This window comes from Aquarana catesbeiana, linkage group LG01 (assembly GCF_042186555.1).
Source record: "Aquarana catesbeiana isolate 2022-GZ linkage group LG01, ASM4218655v1, whole genome shotgun sequence".
Classification (NCBI taxonomy): domain Eukaryota; kingdom Metazoa; phylum Chordata; class Amphibia; order Anura; family Ranidae; genus Aquarana; species Aquarana catesbeiana.
The window spans coordinates 828,262,825-828,287,701 of NC_133324.1; the positions used below are offsets into that span (position 1 = coordinate 828,262,825).

The 24,877-nt window shown below is 40.7% G+C and overlaps 1 protein-coding gene across 1 annotated transcript in view; it reads right to left on the bottom strand.

Annotated features, from left to right (window-relative positions):
* GABRB1 (gamma-aminobutyric acid type A receptor subunit beta1) overlaps positions 1–17,104 on the bottom strand; it is a 1,024,548-nt gene extending 1,007,444 nt beyond the window's left edge. The window contains exons 1-3 of the mRNA XM_073608488.1: positions 15,964–17,104; positions 15,711–15,802; positions 15,435–15,502 (exon numbers count right to left, since the gene is read on the bottom strand). Of these exons, the coding sequence (XP_073464589.1) occupies positions 15,435–15,502; positions 15,711–15,802; positions 15,964–16,043 (240 nt within the window). The 5' untranslated portion in view covers positions 16,044–17,104. The remainder of the gene's footprint in view (positions 1–15,434; positions 15,503–15,710; positions 15,803–15,963) is intronic.
* Between the last annotated feature and the right edge of the window lie 7,773 nt (positions 17,105–24,877).

Below are 24,877 nucleotides of genomic sequence, written 5' to 3' on the forward strand. Positions count from 1 at the left end.
TTAACATCCCTGTTAACGTTAACAGCCTGGCTACATCTCAACTTCTCAACGTAACCTCATCTTTTGACCTAACACAATGGAAATACACTTCCACTCACGCCAACGGTAACACCCTTAACCATGTATTACCCCAACACCCCCTTTCCTCTCTCTGATCATAACCTCATCAGTTTCACAATGTCCTTGACTTCAACCACCTAACCCTCCATGCATCAAAAGATTACTTGTAGAAACCTTCACTATTTTAACCCTCCACTTCCCTATTGTGCTATTGGCCACCTTTATGACAAAATCTCACCCCTGTCCTGTCCTAACCTGACCATCTCTGTCTACAACAATTCACTCTCATCCTCATTGAAAGCACTTGCTCCTCTAACTACATGGAGAATCAGGCCCCAACCATTACAACCTTAGCGAACTGATGACACCAGAAATCTCAAGTACATAGCCATTCTCTTGAGAGACTGTGGTGTAAAGCCAAATCCCTGCAAGACTTTACCATATACAAATCTGTCCTCCTAAAATACAATTTCTGCCTAAGTGCTGCCAAAAAAGCCTACTTTGTCACTCTTATCAATACCTTGTCATGAAGTCCTCTTTGCCTTTTCTCTCTGATTTTTCTCCCACCCCCTCCACCCACCAACTCACTCACTGCCCCAGATATTGCAAATCATTTCAAAAACAAGATTGATGCAATTTGTGAGGACACCTCCACTGTAGAGATAAAATACCCTGTCTAACCCTGTCTAACAGCACATTCAACACTTTCTTTTTGAAGCGGCTGCTACTGAAGAGGTTACAAAACTTTTCTCACATGCCTACCTATAACCAATTGTTTCCTGGATACCATTATCTCACAACAACTATGCACACCCTATTCTTCTATCCTATGCTCTCTCACTCACATCTTCAATCTTTCCCTATCTACTGGCACCTTCCCCCCTCTAAAGCATGCACAGATCACCCCATACTTAAAAAGCCCTCACTTGACGCCACCAACCTGAACAACTTAAGACCTATCTGCTTGCTCCCATTTACGTCTAAAAAATTAGAGTGCTTACTCTACAACCGCCTGAGCTCCTACCTCACTGAAAACAACCTTCCTGACCCCTTACAGTCTGGCTTTCGCTCACAGCAATCCATAGAAACTGCCCTACTAGAACTCACTAATGATTTACTAACTGCTAAAACCAACTGCTAAAACCTACTCCATACTCTAACTACTAGACCTCTCTGTGGCCTTTAAAACTGATGACCACCAGCTGCTTCTCAATAAACTACACTCCCTTGGCCTCTAAGATCTGCTCTTTCCTCCTCCCACGGCTTCCAATACCATCTCTACACCCATGACACCCAAATCTAAATCTCTACTCCTCACCTCACTCTGCTCTTACTAACTTGCTAACTGACATATCAATCTGGATGTCGCACCACTTCCTCAAATAAATATTTCTAAAACCAAGCTCATAATATTCCCTCCCACCTTGACTCATTGGAGACATACTCACCAGGCTTATTATCTTCCCATAACAGAAAGGTAAAAACGCTCAATTGATAATCCCTTTGGTTCTCCACAATTCCTTCTTTAGATTACAACCAGGTAATAAAGTTTCACTTCTCTTCCTCTTCTCACAGGTGGATAGATCTCATATAGCATTTCCCAATAAATGATGAAAAATAAACTTTATATATCAGTATCTCCTACTTGTATCAAAGGGCTTGGAAAACCTTAGTGGAGGGATCATTCCCCAGGTTTCACTTGCTGACAGAGGGAGTACATTTGGCAATTCTCCATGCTTGGGATGTAGGCAGCAGACAGGGCTGGAATGCACAGTTCCAACCAAGTCAGGTCTGCTTTTTGTTGAGCAGCATGATTTCTGGTGCCTCCTTGATGGTTAATGTAAGCCATCCCCACGGAATTGTCCAACTGGATTCTGGTTGAGTGACCTCTCTTAGAGTTCCAGGGTATTAATAGGAAGTCAAGCTTCCTCTAGTGACCAAGTCCCCAGCATCGAGAGTGCAACCAGCTTGACAGAAGGATCACCATCATAAGAACTTTCTAAAAAGAAAAAAGCTCCTCAACGCTCTAGTGCTGAGTTGGAGATCCACAGTGACAAATAGAGTCTGGACTTGCATATCAGTTGCACAGGGTGGTCTTAATACTGAGTGTGTTTGTTCTATGCAGCAAGAATGTTGCAGACCAATGGTCTGGAATGACACACGGTGTACGGTGTTGCCTCCATTAGGGCCATGATCAAGCCCAAAACCCTCATGCAGGCCCAAATTGAGGGCTGGCTCTGGGACTGAAGGGTCTGGACACATTGGCGGAAGAAACAGGAGTTTGTTTGGAGGCAGTAGCATCTTAGACAGGGTAGTATCCAATATCAGGCCCAGGTACTCCAAGTGATGAGTTAGGTCCAGCGATTATTTCTGGAGATTGAGGATCCATCTGAGAGTCTGCAGAGTCCGCACTGTCCGTTGGACATTGGCTGACAGAGTTTGGGCAGACTAGTCCTTTAACTGCTTCTCGCCTGCCACATAGTGAAATGATGGAGGGGTGGGAGCAATCTCGTTCTGGGAGGACATCATATGACGTCCTCCCATTCTTGCCACGCATATGTGCAGCGGGGGGGGGTGTTCTGTCCACCAGATGTCTTGCTGATTATTTGTACCTTATTTGTACCTGTGTTGTTAAATTTACATGCAAAATGTGTCATTTACTTAAGACAATCATATGTGGTGTGCAGGCTCCATCTAGCGTTCCTTTTTGGTATTGCTGCAGTTCTGTTTATTTGTTTAATGTATGTGTAATAAGGGAGTTGTCAGCAAGCAGGGAATTCTGGGTAGAATCTTAACAGGAAGTGAACCAGCCACCATTCTTTTCAACACATTGCAGGAAGCAAGTCATGTCTTTCTCAATCTATCGTCATCACCCCTTAGAGAACTTAAAAAGTAAGTTTTTATTATCTCATATTGTACTGTATATCATTGTTTATGCAATGTATGCTGTATTGTATGTGATATTGTACTTATTGAAGTCTTTTTCTGTTATTTTGTAGTTTCACCTAGCTTGTTCTAATAAAACTTAGATAAAAAAAATATGGTATCTACAGTTATTGGGATAAGAAGGTTTAGCTAGCTGTCCCAGAAACAGAACAGGGGGCATCACTGATCACGGAAAAGAGCCTATGACATAGGCTCTTTACCACATGATCATTTGTGTCCAATCACAGATGATTACAGTGTAAACAAGAAATGCCTGTTATTGGCATTCCTCTTCTCACACTGATAGCGCATGAAGAGAGGAGAGCCGGTAAGTGGCATTCCACAGCCTGGACATCTGCACTGACAATAAGGGCTCTGATAATCAGTGTCCTGATTATCAGTGCAGCCACAACAGTGCCCACCAGTGTTGCCAGTCAGTGCTAACCAGTGATGCCAATCAATGATGCCTCTCATTGCCCAGCAGTGATGCCTGTCAGTGCTCATCAGTGCCACCTATCAGTGCTTATCATTGCCGCCTATATGTGCCATCTATCAGTGTCCATAAGTGCTGTCTATCAGTGTCCATCAGTGACGTCTATCAATCCCCATCAGTGCTGCATATTAGTGCCGCCTATCAGTGCCCATCAGTGCTGCATATTAGTGTCTTCTCATCAGTGCCCATCAGTGCTGCCTCATCAGGGCCCATCAATGCAGCCTCATCAGTGTCCTTCAGTGCAGCCTTATCAGCGCACATCAGTGAGGGAAAAAAATGACTTATTTACAAAATTTTATAACAGAAACTAAGAAAAACTTTTTTCAAAGTTTTCAGTCTTTTTTCGCTTGTTTAGCAAAAAAATAAAAAACCCAGTGGTGATTAAATACCCCCAAAGAAAGCTTTATCTGTCTCAAAAAAATTATAAAAATTTTGTTTGGGTACAGCATTGCATGGCCACGCAATTGTCATTCAAAATGTGACAGCACTGAAAGCTGAAAATTGGCCTGGGCAGGCAGGGGGTGAAAGTGCCCTGTAGGCAAGTGGTTAACAGGAGGTCACCCAGATGTCCCACAATGTTGATATCCCAAGAGCAAACAAAAGCTAGGACTGGGCAAGCACCTTGGTGAAGACCCAGGGTGTTGTGGACAGGTCAAAGGGAAGAGAAACAAATTGGTAATGTTGTTTGCCCACAGCAAAATGCAGATAGCCTTGATAAGGTGGAAATATGGGGATTTGTAAGTAAGTATTTCTGATGTCCATGAAGGCAAGAAGGTCTTCTGGTTGAAGGAGGACAATAACCAACCTGGCAGATTCCATGCAGAACTTTTGGACCCGCTGGAATATGGTAAGTGCCTCCATTTACCTTGGGAGCAGGTCTGAGCAGAAACCCTGGATCTATTTCTCATCTGAAACAGGGGTAGCAACATATAGATCCATGCAGGGTTTGGGTATGTCCCCCAAGTCTCAGCCTAGGGGTCAACTGATCCAGAAAGCTGCAAAAGGATAGCCAAAGTGGACATGGCACAGCTTCAATTAGTTAGCAGGAATCTTGAAGAAAAGGTAAACATTATAAAAAGGTATGCTTCTCAAGAGAAAAGATGTTAATCACATAAGGACACTTGCAAAAAACTTGGGCTTGGTGGAAGTGGGAGGGGATATACAGGAGATGTCCCTGCAGCTTTTTTTTGCCAGTGTCCAATCAGCTGAAGGTAGTGGCATATAACCTCTGGTTCACAGATCCTGTATCCTGTATTCTATACTGTATAATAGAAATAGGGTTTTCCATGTACTGTATTTTTGTCTTTTGGCTAAACTCAATGTTTTTTTATACCCTTAAAACCAGTGCAAACATCTGGGAACATACAATGCTAGAGTATATAAGCATGTAGGACATAGACAGTAAATCGATGAGCAGAGAATGAAAGCTTAAAGCGGAGCAGTAGGGACCCGGCTGTGAAGCCTTACTGGCAATGGCGGCGGCAGCACCTGACAGCCGATGGAAACATCGGCTGCAGTGCCGACATTGCTGGATTCCAGGACAGGTAAGTGTCCTAATTATAAAAGTCAGCAGCTATAGTATGTGTAGCTGCTGACTTAAAATTTTTGGAGGGGGGAGACCTGGATCCTAGGAAAAGGGTCTGATCTTCCTAGGATCCGTTTCCCGTTGGGAGCCAACTTAGCTCCACATCCTATTCACATGCATGCAATTTCTATGTTTCAATTTATTATTGCTGCTCAGGATTGAAGATATTGTATTTTCAAATTCCTCAACACATATATATTACTGTCACTGGATAGGGGCAAGAATGGTGGACATTGAGTTTTTATCACAGTATGACTGACACGTTGTCAATGATTCAGTTTTTATCATTGGCTTTTCCATGTATGTGTTTTTGATATAATAAACTTTGACTTTTTGTACTTGGACAGTGGGCTGTGTATTTCCTTTCCTCTTTCACTTATCCCCTTTTATGTCATTGGAGTTGGTTGTGCCCAAGCAGGGTTTTTATTATGAGTTTTTGATGATATGATACCGAGAGCTCCCACTCCAATCCTTTTCCCCCTCTTTCCCCTTTTTGTAGTTTCAAGCGTATAGAGGTTTATTTATATATTTATAGATGTATTCGTAGCTGGCATTAGCAGGGATTTGCACCTTGAGGGATCCTTATTTGTAGATTTTAGCAAGGCCTAACGGTGCATGAGTAGTATTTTTAGGTTATATGTAAAGAATACATAATGATATCAGGTTCTGGAATGGTCCCTCATGATATAGATCACAAATACATTTTATCCTTTATTAATCTAGTATGTGACATAAGTGGCTTTTAGAAAGTGAGGCTGTGTTAAATTTTCCCATATAGGATTATTGTGTGATTTGGTCCCAGTCCCCATAAGGATGAAACTGTTGTGCGTGGAAAAATTTTGATAAAGTTTGTGCATTTTATCCTGTATGTAACATTGCCCAGAGTCTCATATGAGACCATGATTGCAGCTTCAGAAGCTGTGCCTGCGTTGCCTCCCATGGGTACCAACCACTTATGGACATGGGCAAGGAGGTAAAGATAAAAATCAGGGAAGTATTAGAGTATGTAGGGAATTTCTAGGAGTCTGCTTGATCCCCAATAGGGTAGTGCACATTATATTTATAAGGTTGAATAACTTCTTGGGGACTATGTATGTAAAGTAACTTTGGAAGAAAGATCATTTTTAACAGATGTACTATACTTATTAGATCAATGAGGAGGGACATTCAAATGTAAATGTTACCCTTTAGTATATTTACATTAGGCATTACGTGTTAGACCTCATGCACACAGGAAGTTTATTTAACTCTCCTGGAAGCCGGCAGCTTCCAAATTTCTTCTGGCCATTTCTTCTGGCCATTGAAATGAATTAATGCCGAAGCACTGAACGTGCCTAGCATTTAGGAGCGTTTAGCAGCAATTAGTAGGGTCAAACATTTTTTCTGGCCAAACTCTGCTGCTCCTGGAGGCACTGGAAGTATTTTGTTTTTCCTGCCACTAAATGCTGCTGAACACAAGTACATGGACACATAGGTGGTTATTTACGAAAGGCAAATCCACTTTGCACTGCAAGTGCACTTGGAAGTGCAGTCGCTCTAAATCTAAGTGGTAGATCTAAAATGAGGGGAAGCTCTGCTGATTTTATCATCCAATCATGTGCAGGCTAAAATGCTGTTTTTATTTTCCTTGCATGTCCCCCTCGGATCTACAGCGACTTTACTTCCAAGTGCACTTGAAGTGCACTTGTAGTGCAAAGTGGATTTGCCTTTAGTAAATAACCCCCATAGGCTAACATGCAGGGGAGCTTAGAAGCAGGAAAAAAAAAAACACCAGACGCCCCTAAGGGCAGCTGTAAAAAATGTCCAGTGTGCATGAGGTCTTACAAATATTGATCAAGGGAAAGTTGAGCCACATTTATGTTTAGTACCATGTTTATATGTGGTTTTACTGGGTATGAAATGGTGGTGTGCCTAGGTAGTCCTTTGCATTGCACACATAGCTGAACACTGAAAGGAGGATTTCTGTACAGGTTAAGTGCTCCACAGCTTAGCTCAGATTTGTATCCATGGTTCCTGATGTTATTATCATACTGGCAATGTCATCATTTACAGCTGTAGTTTTTTGTATTTTTTTATATAATGCCATCATATTATGTTCAGAGTGATTATGAAACAAATTTCCTCAAAAATTTCCGAAAACATAAGGCAACCCTGAAATAACAGCAGAAAGTTTCAAAAAAATGGTTCAGATGTCTTAGTTTGTGGGTGATAAAAGGTATAATTAGTGAGTTTATCAGTCTATGCTGTAAGTCAGTGAGCATGCCCATATTGGTGGTTTACTGTTCATAAAACTGTTAGTTGCATTCTCCCCTTGGCACTGTCCAGCTGACCATGGAAATAGTTCAATAAAAAGGAGTTTTACAATGAAGTACAAATTCTATTATTAACAGTTTGTTAAATAGGCAGTGAGAAAATGAAAGCAATGCCCAAATACACAACAGCAACAGTATTTAAACTATAATTTATGATTATTGATCATATTTCTAGTTACTCACTGGAATTAGACAGGACTTCAGTCGTATGGATAGATACATGCATATGAAAGCTCATGGCTTGTGCTCCAGAGTGGGAATGACGTTATCACATAAAAAAAAGGATGTAAAGATGATCTTCAGCTTTAGTTTCAGTTTAAATAGATCTTTCGGGCCAAGCTGACCCAAACAAACTATTTCCATCACTAACATAAGCGGCCACTGGATGTGTTGTATACACTGTATGTGTTCAAAGACGAGACCTTCCTGTCTCACACCTGGAACAAAATAGTGTTCATTAATAGAATACAAAGCTTCCTATGAATGGCTGTGAGTCGGTGAGACTGATGCCATTTTGTTCCAGGTGTGAGACAGGACGGTCTCATCTCACACTCGGTACACAGTGCTGTATACTGTATGTAGCTGAGGATACATACTGTTTATACAGCACATCCAGTAGCTGCACATGTTAGTAAGGTAAATAGTTCATTTGGGTGAATTCGGCCTGAACAATCTATTTAAACGTAAACAAAGGCAGAAGATCAGCTTGAAAAAAGTATATAAAATGGAAAGGGTGAATGGACACACTCCTCTGAACTCTATGTATAAACCACTTGCACATATAACAGGAGAATGGCAATATTACTTACAGTATCCCCCAATGACAAGAAGATGAGAATTAAAGAAGCCAAGTTAAAAATACAACCAGAGCACTGGTTGATGGATACCAAGCTCAATAAACAGCTTAAAGTGGTTCCAAAGGCAGAAGTTTTTTTTAGCAGCACCCCTAATTATTTACCTGAGCCCCACCACAATCCAGCGATATGCATGTGAGCCTTGGCTCTCTGGGGGCTCTCCCTCCTCATTGGCTGAGACAGCAGCGGGTGCCGTTTTCTCCCACTGGTGTCAATCACAGACAGTGAGCCAATAAGGAGAAGCGAGAGGGGACAGCCCCCCCCCCCGTGAATGGACACATAGAGCTGTGACTCAGAAGTGAGCCTGCTTGGGTGCCGCTGGAGCAAGCTGCTTGCTCTGGAGACACTGGTAGGTGGGGGGAGGGGCAGAAGCACCGGTGGAGGACCCAAAAAGAGGAGGGTCGGGGCTGCTCTGTGCAAAAACCACTACACGGAGCAGGTAAGTATGACATGTTTGTTATTATGTTTTTTATAAAAAGCCAAGCCTTTAATATAACTTTAATTGGCTGAGAGGATCACAAAAACAATATTAGAATTATGCTTTTAAGTGGCTAAAAACATAAAGAGAGGATGCAAAATACTCTGTACGGCATCTTGCAGAAATACTTAGGGAACTGTCCAGTTTAAACAATTTGGTAAACTTTACAGAGTGAACTTTGAACAAATGATAAGTTATAATACAATTGTAAGAGCTACAGTATTTGTATACTCCATCTGTGTGTGTGTGTATAGTCTCAAGCTTATGCACAATTCTGCCTCAACCTTCCTTGACACCTAATGCCATGAACACACGGCTGGACTTTCGACGGACTGAATCACGTCGGACTTTTCAACGGACTTTCGACGGACTTCCGACTGACTTCCGACGGAGTTTCGACGGACTTCCGTCGGATCGGACTTGTCTACACACAATCACACCAAAGTCCGACGGATTCGACCATGATGACGTACGACCGGACTAAAATAAGGAAGTTCATAGTAAGTAGCCAATAGTTGCCCTAGCGTCGGTTTTCATCCATCGGACTAGCATACAGACAAGCAGATTTTTTGACTGGACTCGAGTCCGTCGGAAAGATTTGAAACATGTTCCAAATCTAAAGTCCATCTGATCTTCGACAGAAAAGGTCCGCTGCAGGTCCGATGAAGCCCATGCATGGTCGAATTGTCCGACGGATTCGTTCCGTCGGACCAGTTTGGTCAAAAAGTCCGGCCATGTGTACACGGCATTAGTGTCTCTATTGGCCAGCAAGGCCACCCATCACATTTGGCAGCCAATGGAACTGCACAAGATGAGGAAAAACGATAATAAATGTTTGTTTACCCCAGATATTCTTTGCAAATTCACCTTTGCAATACAGAACTATGGGCAAATAAAGAACTTGCTGTTTTTTGTTTTGCAGAAATATTCCAACATACTGTTACTTCTATAGGGATAATAATACAATTTCTAATAATGGTGGAACACAACATTAATGCAACTCTGTAATCATTAATAGATTTGTCCCTAAATATATATTTATAAATATTTAAATACCTTCATTTGAATTGGTATCAGCCTCTTGAAATTCCTGTAGTGCAGAGCTCAGAGAAGGGGCACACAAAGGCAGTTGGCTATGCTGCAGTGCAAGAAACATGCTAACAGAAGGAGAGGGCGTAGTGACATAGAGAGTAACTCATTAGAATTTTGCTTCAACTTCTACTGGAGTGGGGAGACCTGTAAGTGAAAGTGAAGCTGCAACAGAGTAGTTAGATCAGCTCCCCTCATCTGTCAGCCAGCACTGTGCTGTGTGGCAGAGCTGAGCAATGTCAGAACAGGATGGACAGAATTACAAATTCCTTGGCAGGTAAAATATCTTTCATATATGTAATTAGTTTCTTTATGTAGCTGTTTGTCTGGAGTTCAGCTTAGTTATATTAAAAACTGACTTAAAATTCACCCTAAACCATTTTAGTTACAATTACCCTACAGACATGTAAGCAAAACAAATGTTTCTAATATAATATAAGCAAGAGTCCCCAAAAACAACAAGGCATACATATACTGTAAAGAGCAAACTAAAAATGTCTGAAACCTTGTATAGAAAGATGTGGAAATACAGCAAATGTTTCTTAGGTTTCGATCACACCTAGGTGATTGAGATTCCAGAATTGCGGCAAAACATGAAACGCATTTCCGATGCCATTATTTCTTAATGGCCCCCCAAACAAGGGAGGATTTTGCTGCGATTGTTGAGCGACATATGAAGCTACAATCACTGCAAAAATCATGACCGCGAAGGCTCCTGGCTCTGTGCCAAGATTTGGTAGCGTTTTTGGAGTGGAGGAAGACCCATTCAAATGAATGGTGCCGCTCCTAAAAACGCTCAAAAAAAAAAGCTAAAAAAAAGGTCTGTCGCTGCAGATTGCTCAGGTGTGAATGGAGCCTTAAAGCTGTAAAAACCCCGAAACAAAACAAAAAAAGAATTACTAGCTTACCAACCTTGAGATGTGGTGGCTGCAATAGTTTCCTTTTTTAGGATTTTTTTTGCTTTATTTTCATCTAGTGATCTGTTATTTTTCAATGGTTAGCTTTTTCATTTATATAAAACCTTTATCCCAAATGGGAAAACACTGTTGCTCTATAGCTGGAGTTTAGCAATAATTTGATAGAGCAAATAACACTACCCTCTTCTCAGATTGACAGTGCTGCTGTCCAAAGGTGTCTCCATTGCTCCTCCTTAGAATGGAGCCACCCTAAGACAGAAAGTGTATTACTGGCCAGATCACCAGGTAAAGATAAGAGGGAAAAACCTAAAATATACAACAAATAAAACCACCACATTAAGGGAAAGGTAAACCACAATATATTCTGTTTTTGCATTTGGGTTTAATACTGCTTTAATCCCATTCCTATTAAAGCTGAACTCCAAGCTCAGTGACAACATTCCCTACCAAAAAAATTTCCAAGCATGCATGGGACGGATATTGCTATTTTTTAGCATCCTATGGCGTTACTTTACTAAAACCCGAGAGTGCAAAATCTGGTGCAACTGTACATAGTAGCCAATCAGCTTCTAACTGCAGCTTGTTCAATTAAGCTTTGACAAAATAACATGGAAGTTGTTTGGTTTCTATGTAGAGCTGCACCAGATATTGCACTCTCCAGTTTTATTAATTCAACCCCTCTGTTTTGGGAAACCACAGTGATAGTGTTCAAGGTTTTGGCCTGTACATTAGAAACATCACAAGCCACCAGCTCTCAGCTTGTGAGCTACTCACCAGAAATAATAAACCCTTTTATCAAGCCAACTTTAGTCTATATCAACATCCTCTTAACCACTTCCTGCATGTGCCCCAAGCATGACACTGTAGCAATGAATGTTGAGAGTTGTACTCTTGAAGACATCACAGCAACAACAAAGCACAGTTTTGTTATAAAGTTTATGTAAGTACAATATACTAAATTATAGTGATAAAAGTAATAGTAAACTATACAATACAGCAGTTATTCTTGGTCTTGTTAAAGCTGAATTCTGGGCTTGAGTATGTTGTTATGAGATGGTGACAAAGCAACTACATTCAGTACAAGCCTCCCTTTTTAAAAGCGGCCGATGAACAAATGAATCACAGGAACTAATCTTAACACTTAAAACCAGAGTTTCCCAAAAAATACTTTAAATAAGTGAATATGCATCATAAACATCACTCACTGTAGGTTATTTTCTATGTTAGTGTGTTTGCAGTCCAACTTTACAGTATAACTAAAAGCATTTTTTCTTTTTAGTTTTGGGTAGAGTAGAGAGGGATTAGAACACCTGTCAGGTTTTTATTGCTGTCTTCGCCCCAATTGGGGAGATTCACGCTCTCTATTCGTCCTGTGTACTTTTATTACCAAGAGTGAAAGTGAAAGAAAATACCACATTTTGGGTCGTCACCAGAACAGGAATAGAAAAGAAATCTTCCAGTGGGGACATTAGTTCTGGTGACCATAGTGACAACCAGAGATACCCTCGCTTTGGAGGGATATCTTCTCACTTTCTGTTTTGACTTTGGGACAGAAAGTGAAAGGAAATCTCCCCACTGTGGCACAGATGGCAAAATAAAGCTTTTAGGGGGTATAATCCTCATTTACTCTATCCAAAATGAAATAAAAGGTTTGTCTTTAGTTCTACTTGAAATGACATTAGAAATATCTTAAAACAAAGATCCTGCTGTATGTTTTCATTGTGACAATAAGTGACACCACTTCACCTTCTTTATATATAAAACATGATTTGAACAACCTTTATAGTCTCCAAAAAAACAGTTTTAGCAACTATAGTAATGGAATTTTCTTCTCAGAAAATTATTGGTCATAAAGATGTCCAAACATGAAAACTTTTACCAACTCAAACAACATAAAGATTGACCAATGGAATCAAAAGTTTCATTAATATCTGAAGTTACACAATTGCATTTGTAACATTTTCAAAGAACGTATTTTGACCTTAAACGTTGATGTTAAAGGGTATGTCAAGGCAAAAAAAGTATGCAGTATATATCCGCAATACATGCACTTTTCCCCAAGTTTTATCCCTTAAAGTGCCTTGCAAGTATAGAAAAATATATAGCTGTTAACCTACCAGAAATGCACTTAATTCTTAAACTTCTGGGCTGACAACCCATACCATTTACGTGGCATGAGCTCTGCCCCCAGTTATCCTTTGCTAAACTACTCAAAGCACCCTGTTTTCTACAAAATAAAGGCTAATTAGCTTATTCTGTAGTCTAAGTAAAGAAATAGGAAGGCTAGACTCTTTGACACTTTGAGATAACATAGAAAGTATGTAGAGGACACAGGACAGCTCTAAACCTCTGATGAGATCAATCTTTTTTTTTTCTTTTTTTTGCACTTTTCAAACAAATATAACAAAATTCTTACAATGCTATATTTAACACAATGAAAGCTAAAAGAAGTTCATTGTTAGGGTTTACATACACTTTTAGAGCAAATGCAAACTTTTTTCAAACTTTGTTCATGGGGCTTAACCAATCCAACATCCAATACAAAAATCATTAATATGTTCTAAATTTAACAAATATACAATTAACATGTGTACATTATTTTAGCTTTAAGGGCTTGTAATCATTACATACACATTTGTGAATGTAAAGGCACTTTTGATAACATTTGCTATGTACAGTACATGTTCAGATCTTATTAAAATGAAATATATTTCCTATAAAATCATTATAATGGGTTACAAAACTTTTCTACAGTCATATGAAAATCCCTTAAGAGACCATTTCCACCTAGCCCTGATAAGCCTTTGTTAAGCAGGGTACCCCGTGAGGTTGCACGAAAAAAAATTGACAGCTCCGGTCGGAGACACTGTACTAACCATGTGAGGTTAGTCCAGTGATCTCCCCCGCTAAACTATTGCGTTCTGTCAGGGGGGCGCCCCCACCAGAACACTCCAATCAGTGCTCTCTGACATTGGCTGAGAGCTCTGATCGGGAGTCGGTCAGCTGCTGGTTTTCTGACATACAGGCCGACATACACACGGGCAAAATATCATCTGTGTTTTTTTTAACTGGCAAATGTCTCCCAACATTCCGTCCGTGTGTACGGGGCTTTAGCCTTGACTGCTTGATAACATAGAATGCCAAATGGCTCTTATTTGTGTTTCTAAATATTTGTAAATGTTTTTGGTAAATATCTCTTTTTTTCTTTACATGAAATACCATGATAATTTGGTATTACTCTCCCAAAGTAAAGATGGCTTCTTTGGTAGATCATCTTTGAATGATGCCACCCACCAAAACTATTTGACACTGTCAACTAAGATGCACAATATGTCATCTGTCATATTTACTATTCCACATTCCCATCTGTCATGATACACATAAAAGTGCCGTTACCAAAGTAGTAGAGAATGTTTACTAAGCAAGGCAAATGTTTATTTAGCTTAGTGAATAAAGTGAAGCTGTATCATCCAATTGTGTGGATGAACACTCCTGTTTTTTTTTTTAAACTTCCTTTACACATGATTGGGTATTCAGTGTGAACTCTATCTTTTTATTCTCTAAGCCCCTGGTGTCCAACCTGCGCCTCTCTTGCACTTTTTGTGTGGCCATTGGGCTATGGTTGCCACCTAATCCCTTTAAACCAGAACACATATTACTTACACAGGTTCTGTGGCTGATTAAGGTGGTAATTAAACTCACTTGGTGCCTTATCTGCATTTAATTAGCCTTAGAACCTGAGTAATTGTTCGGGTTTAAAGGGATGAGGTGGCAACTTTACCTTGGGCCCCTGCAGTTACTAGTCTGTGATTCCCTATTGGTCTTTTACAGTAGTGAATTCTAGCAGCCTCATGTAATATATGTCTCTAGTCTACGACTGTTTCCTGAAGTCTGTCCCCAGTCTCAAACAACTTCTATAGCATGTTCGCAGTTTCTGACAGTTTAATATAGCATGTCTTCAATCTATGACCATCTCTTTTATTATATCGGCAATCTTTGAACATCTATTTTATCATGTCCCCAGTCTCTGACCATCTCTTGTATCACGTCCATAGTCTTTGACTATATCGTGTTGTGTGTCTCTTGTCTCTGCTAATGATTGTTCACTCAATTTTATGTATGGCCCTTTGGTGATGTCAGGGGCTGCACTTGAGGCCCATCATATCAATACATTTGACCACCCCTGCTCTAAGCAAAACATCCTTTGCTCCTTTAGTAAATCAGCTCTGATGCTTACATGAACACCTCTCCCCAGATCATAAAAGTCAAGGACCAGAAGCAGAAAACACATGGAGCTGTCCTTGGTACTGTAGTAGGAAGCACACACTACAAACAATGCAGACATGTTTAAAAGTGGAAAGAGCATGTGTAAAGAGTAATAAGCCATATCAGCCAATCAGATTTTACTTTACTGAAGCATGCGTTCTGATGGATGGCTCTTGGTTACTGCACTCTGCACATTGCTCTTTTTTTTATTAGATATGCTGAACAATTCTTGCGTTTTGTACGTTGACCCTAGGTGAACGTACATTGTATATTGCTGTAGGTATGGATCACAGGAACAAATACTTAATACATCAACTGAAGAGTGAAGCCACCTCTTGTTCCTCTGAGCAAACCAAGTTGACACAAAGTTGCAGCACTCTGTGCAGTAAATACAAGCTCCTTTTTTTTTTCCTCTGCGCACTTTAGCTCCTGTTTAATTCAAAGGGGGTACTCACCATGTTGACTTCAGAGACCATATCTATGCTTGCCACAGTTATTCTCATCCCAACATCAACAGGAGGGCCTAGGAAAGAAAAAGCAACAGACAGACGTGTCACAGCACACATTTGCATATTAATTCAGGCATCGTATTTTAGATGGATTGTTGGTGCTGATTGTTTTTTTTTTTTTTTCATGTGTGCATTCAATGTGCAGTGTGCATCAACAAGAAGCACTGATAATGTGTATGTTATCATCATGGATAAAATATGACCATAGATGGATATTTTTACCTCCAAAGTCTGGCCTCAGTCGGATGTCATAGCCTTTGAGCAATCTATCCACTGTCTCTTTCACATATGACATGTTGCTGGGCTCATTAACGCTGGAGGGAGTAAGAAGTATGGACTGGAGTCAGTATGTACACTGGAGTGCAAGCATTCAGACAACCCCCCCTCACCCCCACCCCCCTTCTATGCCACATACATCATCTAACAGTAATCAAAAATCATGTCAGACTCACATATCTGCAGCAGTATATCTCACCTTTGAGCACAGCACACCATGGCTATCATCATAGGAATAGACACAATCCCGAAATATCCTCTGTCTTGGAGCGTCCACATTACTAACTCAATGTAACTAAATAAAGAGAACAATGCTTAATGAGAAGATTCAACAAATGCAACTAAAGTCTGAAGCAAGGTGATAATTCCTAATAGAGCAGCGCATGCGCACTGCAAGCAGCATCAACAGACACCGTTTGCTGAAAAAGCTCCCTCTGTGCAAATAAAAAAAAAAAACAAAAAAAAAAAAACAAAACATCCACAGATCCAGATCCTTAAAGTTCTGGTTATACCCCTGCCTAGTCCATATAAAAGGATGCAAGGGGGGGGGGGGGGGGTCTGTTACTGTCCAAACCTCAGTGCTCTGGACAAGCTGATATCCTTGGGCTGCTGAAATGGTCTAAGCATGGCTGTGATTGCAATCTGCTGTAGTAGTAGATCCTGTACGTGCTGTATCACTGGAGCCTGCTGATCAGAATGCGAAGTAGTCTCCCAACACAGGCTCCCAGCGTCTCTTTCCTAAGCTCGGTGTTCCTTAGCAGCCAGCAGCCAGCAGCCATTCCCAAGGAAGCTGTTCTGGGAGAGATACGTTCGGTGTTACGTGAAATATGGCATCCTCAGCATCCCCATCAGCGTGGCCATCTCCTGTGCGCGCTGCCGATCAGATACTTGCTACAGTAACAGCTGAGGGTGAAACAAGTACCTGATCAAGGCTTTTCTCCCAGGACTGCATATTCTTCATGTGAAACAAGCTAACCCTAACCTTACAAAATCCTTCTACAGCTGCCCGTTGTAGAAGTGATAGGCTCACTGCTATTACAGTCCATTGTTTGTACTGACGTAGCCGCACACTTCGCTGACCCCTCCTTTGCTGCTTATGGTAATGTTGGCCGTATACAGTCTTCAGTATTTGGCCAGATAATTAATGATTGTGCTGTTCCTGATGTTTTCATTTCAAGCATGTCCCTCTTCATGTTTTTTTTTATGATGTTATCAAGATGTCTGTTTATAAATGTTTTCTCATAGGACTGACACAACTTCACTCAAGTTGTACAATTTTTTTTTTTTAATTAGATTCAATTAGAGAAATATTTGAATCCTGGGTGAAATTTGTGTGAATCTTGTGTAAAAAAAAAAAAAAAAAATTATAAATAGATCATAAAGTGTTTCTCCTGGTATACTTTCTTAGACCCTATTCACACCTACACATTTTGGGTACACACGCAGAAATGCGCATTTCTTCACGCGTTTCCAGAAACCTGCGAAAAATGCCCCAATATGCACATCGCATTTGCGGTGCCTTAATTTCTTTCCACCCCAAACAAGCTTAGGAGACGTGTGTTTTGCGGCATCTAAATACGCGGTACAAAAAACACACAAGGCTCACTGCCCAAAAAAAGGTGCAGGAGCTACTTTGGCACGTTTGATGCAAGTAGGACAGCCTATTTAAGCCAATGGGCTGTTCTATGCGTTCGCAAAAAAAATATGTCGCACAGGTGTGAATGTGGTCCTTTTTTTAAAAAATACTTGGCGTGAAATGTTTTTTTCTTCTTACCTAATTTAAATTTTCAAAAACTGAAATTTACGGTCAACAGACATTTTCCAGCATGCTGAAATTATTTTTGACACTACATACAGTATTTCTGTTTCTCAAAAACTAGTAGTGTACAGTGCTGGAATTTGAATTTGTCACATCAAGTGGGACTCCCTTTATCATGCAAGAGTCTTTATGTGTGTATATACATATACAGTGCCTTGCAAAAGTATTCACCCCCTTGGCTTTTTACCTATTTTGTTACATTACAGACTTTAGTTCAATGTTTTTTTTAATCTGAATTATATGTGATGGATCAGAACACAATAGTCTAAGTTGGTGAAATAAAATTAGAAAAATATATACACAAAACTATTTTTCAGAATTAGAAAACTGATAATTGGCATGTGCGTATGTATTCACCCCCTTTGTTATGAAGCCCATAAAAAGCTCTGGTGCAACCAATTACCTTCAGAAGTCATATAATTAATGAAATGATGTCCACCTGTGTGCAGTGTCACATGATCTGTCATTACATTTACATATATATATATATATATATATATATATATATATATATATATATATATATATATATATATATATATATATATATGTATATATATATATATGTATGTATATGTATATATATATATATATATATATATATATATATATATATATATATATATATATATATATATATATATATATTTGTATATATATATATATAGCTGAGGGGAATTTAATATGTCACAAGTCTTATATAACACAGGGAGTAGGTGTAATATGGAATGCCGTAGATTGAGGGTTGGCAAGTCATTGATCACAATCTACCCATCAATTGTAGATAGGTGATAGGTAGGCCACGAAAGACCCCCACCTGTAAGATCTTGAATCAGAGCAGAGCTGATGTGATTGCAGAGCTGAGGGAAGTCTTAGGCTGGCCATACATTATATAATTGTTAGATTCAATTTTCCTTTAATTTTATTAAAACCATAAAACCTGAGGTCAAACCAAAATATTTTCAATTTGTTTGCATTTAGACAGGCCTGTGCACTGTGGTTAATTTAAAGGAAATTGAATATGAAAATTGTATAACTTTTGGCCAGCCTTAGGTTTCTCCTTGGTTCTGATGTGTCATATGACACAGCCAAGGGAAGACCTCGGAGGATTTTCCTCACTCTGCCTATAAACAGTATTATACACTAGTGAAAGGATGGACACGTGCTGTTTCCCTCTAGACCTGTATGTAGATCCTTGCACCACTTGTACTTTAAAGCGGAGTTCCACCCAGAAATGGAACTTTCATGGATCAGATTCCTTCCCCTCTCTGGTGCCACATTTGGCACTTTTCAGGGGGGAGCTGATACCTGTCAAATCCAGGTATCTGCTCCCACCTCCGGGGAAGGACCGCCCCAATCTTGTATGGCGAACAGCGTAATGTCCAGCCCTTCTTCCTTCCCCCTCCACTGCTGCCTTCTGGAAGACACACACCACAAGACAGCAGGAATCATTCAGAAAGCACAGTGTGACTTGCGCATGCACAGTAGGAAACAGGCTGTGAAGCAGTAAGGCTTCACTTCCTGTTTCCCTTAGTAAGGATGCCGACGCCTGCATCCGGAGCCGAGGAATGGGTCAACTTCGGGTGCCAATACTGCGGGCTCCCAGGACAGGTAAGTATATTACGTTTTTTTTTTAAAGTCGCAAATAACAAATACTGCAGCTGCCCACTTTTTTTTTTTTTACCCAGGCGGGACTCCGCTTTAACCACTTGCCTACAGGGACAATGTATTTTGTCACATAGAATACATGTTAAAATCTGCATTTTTTGCCAGAAAATTACTTAGAATCCCCAAACTTTATATAACTTATGAAACCAGGAGGCTTCAAGGGCACAATATTTGTGCAGCTCTTTATCAAATGCAAATGTTTAGGAAAACATTCACTTAACTAAATTTTAGTGTACACAAACAAAATATAATACTCAATTTTTTGGTAAAATATAGAAGATCATGTTGTGTCGAGTAAATACATACCAAACATATCAAGATTTAAAACTGCACACTCCTGTGAAATGTCAACAAACTATGGTACCTAAAATTGCACATAGGTGGTGCTTTAAAAGCCTTTACAGGTTATCTTTTTAGATTTAATCATGAACTAATGCTCTCATTCAGCCGTTCATGATGATACCTCATATGTGTGGTGCAATCACCGTTCACATGTGCGTGCCAGACCTACGGGCACGTTTGCATTTGCATGTATTCGCCAGGGGGACCGGGTTGCTTTTAACTTTTTAAAATAATTTTTTTTGTATTTAATTTAAACTTTTTTTTTTCCAGTAATGCACTCTTCATTACAAACTACTGACCTCTGAACTCTGTATTACATTCTACTCATCTGTGAACTCTGCTCTGTGCTCTAAGTTACTACCACTACTACTGACTAGGGATGAGCCAAACTGCCCTGGCTTTGGTTCAAGCAGGGTTCATAGATGTTCAGATGCTGTGCCCGAACTCAATTCAAATAAATGTGAGCCAAACCTGTCAAATCAAAAATGCCCATTTTCTGTACTAATAGGCAAAGGGTTGAAAAAAATATAATGTGGATTTGACACTGCCCTGGGGAACATGTACCAGTTGCAAAGTGGTTCTAAAGCCTAAAGGTTTAGAATTAAGGTAAAAAACCTTCTGTGCCAGAGAATCCCCCCTCATCCCTCTTATGCTTACCTGAGCCAATTCTCAATCCAGAGCTGTGCATGAGAGCAATGCATCTCTCCCTCCTCACAGGGCAAGTTGATAGCAGTGGGAGCCATTGGCTGCTGTTTGTAAAATTCTATGACAAGGGTGCAGGGGGCGGGGCCAGGGCGCTCTGTTTATGTCAATAGACACAGACAGGGAGGTTCGGGAGCGAGCCTGCACAGGTGCCTCTATAGAAAGCGGCTTTCAATGGGGGCACTCGCTAAAGAGGAAGAGCCAGGATTGCCGACGGGGGACCCCAGAGGTGGAGGAGTGGGGCTGCTCTGTGCAAAACCATTGCACAGAGCAAGAGCAGGTAAGTATGGCATGTTTGTTATTTCATTAAAAAAAGAAACCTTTACAACCACTTTAAATAGAAGAAAACTTTTTTATTTAAAGGAAGTCAGCAATGAAATGTAATTTGCTGGCAATTTACTGTAAACTGTAATATTTTTCTCTTTGTAAATGTCACTTTTTCTGTAGTACATTCTACAGCAAGAAAGAAAAACAATTTGCATAGAGTCTCCCCAAAATGCATACCAGTCTCTTAAAAAAAGCAAAAAAAAAACATGTGAGGTCCCCAGGAAATCCATACCAGACCCATATCCTAGCATGCAACAGCATCGTCCGAACGCCCAAACAGCAAGGTTCAGTCTAAACCTTTGGCTTATCCCTACAACTGAACCCTGGACTTTTCAAACTTTGCATTACTCCTGCCCTGTGCAAAAGATTTGCCCCCATCCCATAGACATCCATGGGTTTTGCCACAAAGTTTGCAAACTTTGAGCAAGATTCATGGAACCGAATGAGAACGGAAACTAGGCAAATTTGCTTATTCCTTGTGGTCAGATCAGATACTATAAATTGAAGAGAATGCTAAATATCATAAGAGAATGTCAAATAACAAAGGAATACGCAATATAAATCAGAGAAATGCTAGATAAAACAGGAGTTGTATACTACCACAAAATCCTACTCTTGGCATTCATTAGGAGACACAGAGTTAATTCTGATACAAGAATACTGCTGCCTACAGGAGATTGGACACTAGCAAACAAGGCTCTTGCTTAGTCAGATATAACCCCCTCCCACTCCCCTCATGCTCCACTTTTGTAGCAAGAAATAGTAGTAGTGGACCATAAATTGCCTTGTGAACAAGGCAAAGCAAATACAGGAGCTATCACATTGGTGAAGACCCAGGGTGCAGTGGACAGACCAAAGGGAAGTAGTGTTGCACACCTTCCTACAAAATGTTGGTAGAATTGATGCAAGGAAGTAGGCTTCCTTGATTTCCACAGAGACCAGAAGATCTGCCTGATGGAAGCAATGAATGTTCTGGTAGACTCCATCCAATTTTTTTTGCGCTCATATGGAGACATTGAGATCCTTTAGGTCCAGAATATTGTGAATGCCAGTAGAGACCCCGAAACCTTCTGTTTTTTAACAATGGCAATGACTCCCTGAAACAGGAGTTGAATCAGAGCAGCATGGAAACCTGTTAGTCTTTGAGGGGATGTTGGCAGGCTTGACAAAATGAAGTGGGGCAGAGGTAGAGGAGGAAATTCTAGCTTGTAGCCCCTGGTCACTACATCAGTCACCTAAGCATCTTAGATGCTTTTGGACCAGATGAAGCAAACGCTGAAAGACGTTCTTTGATTTTGGGAAGAGGGAGCATTACCTCAGCGTGAGAAGCACTTGTTCGCAGGCTTAGAGACTTTTGGAGTCCAAGATTTGTGGTGGAACTGGGTCCCAAGCTGCGTCCAAGTCTGGGAGGAGAGACATGATCTAGTTTAAAAAGTAGAAGACTGTTCAGTCGGGTGCTAAAATGTTTTCCAGTCTGAGGTAAATAATTGCTCTTCTACCTGTGATATCGTTGATAAAATTGTCCAGAGAGGAGCCAAAAAGGCTCCCGCCATAAACAGGCATATGCAATAAGCATTTTTTGCACTCATATTCAACAGAACAGAATATGAACCCTAGTTTTCTCTGCATATGTACAGGTAGAAAAGCCATTGTAGATATCAGCCATATGATATCCACATACTCATAAACACAGTACTGCAGAGCTGTAGGGAAAATTGCTGGAGAACTGAGGGGTCAGTAAGTTAGATCCCAGATCCCTAAACCTATTCTTGGGCTATACCCCCAGGGTCAGATTGACATAAGAACAATAACTGTCCAAGGGGTAGGGCCTGCTAGGGAAAATAAAGTCTCAGAAAGAGCTTCCAGTCTTTTATCCACAACATTTTTAAACACGGGAATGTCCTCAACAGGGACAGTGAGACAAAATCAATCAATTTCCCCATCCACTTTAACAGTATGGATAAGGGGATCTCTAATTCTGGCTATTGTATTCAGGCAATACAGTAGCACTGTTGCAACTTATCAAATACAGTTACTATTTGACCCATAAAATTCCACCAGGCTCACTCAATTTTTTAATCAACTTTTGTCAAGCCAGTTGGCGCTTGCAAGGCCATCCATGGCTTGAATTTTTCCCTAATTCAGCAGGAATTCTAGCTTTCTATGGCCAGTTTTAAAACATTTTCTATAGGCAGTGGGGTCACTATGGGGGTGCGGAACGCACCTGGTGACACCTGCCAGAGGGGTCCGCCCAACTCCGCCCACACTCCAACCCTCTGCATGCAATGCCTGCAGTGAGCTGTGAAAGGGGTTCTGTGAGCAGCTGGGCGGGAGATCTGAAACAATGGCTGCTATAGCTGCCTAAGCCACCTAAAGGAAACCAGCCTGAGAGGAGGGAGGCATAATAGGCAAGTGAAACTTTTGCTCCCAGAACAACCCCCCTGTCTGTCCCCACTATCTTTTGCACTGCCCCTCCCCTCTTCTACCTCCATCTCTCCATTCTCTCTCCTCTTCTCACTTCCTCCTTTACCCCCCCACACGCTCTCTCCTCTTTCATCCCCCTTTTAACCCCCTCCTCTTTTCCCCCCTCCCCTACTTTTGCTTCACCCTCTCTCTCCCCTCCTCTTTCTCTCATCCCTTTTCTCTCTTTCCTCCCTCTTTCTCTCTCTTCTCCTCTCTTTCTCCCCACCCTCTTTCCCTTTCTCCCCCTTTCTCTCTCATCCCCCCACAATTTTTTTCTCTCCCTCTATCTTTCTCTTCTCCTCTCTCTCCCCCCCAGTCCCCCCCACAGTCTCTCCCCTTTTCTTCAGTACCTCTATTTTTCCTTCTCCCTCTCAAGCTCCTTACCCCCCTATGCCCCTCCCCTTTTCCTCCCTCCATCCCCCTTGCCTCTATTTTTTCGCTCTCTCTCCCCTTTTACTTTCTCTCTTGCCCCCCCATATCTTTTCTCCCCCCATATCTATTAAACCCCTTCCTCTCTCTCTCTCCCATCCTCTCCCCTTTCTCTCTTTCTCCCCTCTCTTCCTCCTCCCTCTCTTTTTCTGCCTATCCTCTCACTATTTCTTCTCTTTCTCACCTTACATTATCTTTGCCTCCTTCTCCCTCTGCCAACTCTTTTTCCCCTTTCTCTCTCCCCCATACCTCTCTTCTCATTAAGTACAGACCAGTGTATATAATGTACAGTACAATGTCAGTGTACAGAATGGTCTGTATATAATGTACAGTACAGTGTCAGTGTACAGAATGGTCTGTATATAAAGTACAGTACAGTGTCAGTATACAGAATGGTCTGTATATAATGTACAATATGGTGTACATATAATGTACAGTCTGTACCCTTACACCATACTGTATATTATATACAGACCAGTCTGTACCCTGATACCGCGCTGTACATCATATACAGACCAATGTATATAACATACAGTATGGAGTCTGGGGGGGTGATACAATGTTTTGCCACACCAGGTGACACCAACCCTAGTGACGCCACTGTCTATAGGTGCCGAAAATACCTATTGATTTTGCCAGAAATCCAGTATCCTTGTAAATTTATGTGCACTAAACTGAAATCTCGAATGCATTTCTTGGACCAACAATCCATTTTTTCAAGAAAAACGTTGGAAGACAAAGTTTAAAATAGCATTGCATAGATAAAAGTTTATAATCAAAATCTGCGTCATGATTCACACCCACCCACACCCACGTATCCTAGCAAGGAAAAACTGCAGATGATTGAGGAGCAGCTTGCCTTTAACCAGGAAACATATAGAGAATACTATGAGCTCCCATCCACTATTTGAAGACCAATCCTGCAGTAATTGTTTTCTATGCATGGATGGATATCAATAAATGGCATTTATATGGTATATACAGATTAGGGACAGTATATTTTACAAATATTAGTGATATATTGAATGATGTTAATGAAATCAAATAAAATGATTTTATTTTAATACAAGTGCAATGTGATCTGTCAAGTAACTAAAAGCCTCTATCTTTGTGAACCATATCTACTATCAAAAACTGTTGCTGTACTACAATCTTAAACCATTGCAAAAACATGACATAATGGGGCTTTTTTGCCTTGGACTGCCAAACAACCCCTACCATATTCTCTGGACCTGATTTGCTAAATCTCTATGTTTGTTTACCAGACTGGTGATTTCCAGCGATGTAACAGAGATGCCAATACCATGTTTGTTAAAACTGACTGCAAAGCATATGTGCAAGTGCGTGAAGTAACCATATATTC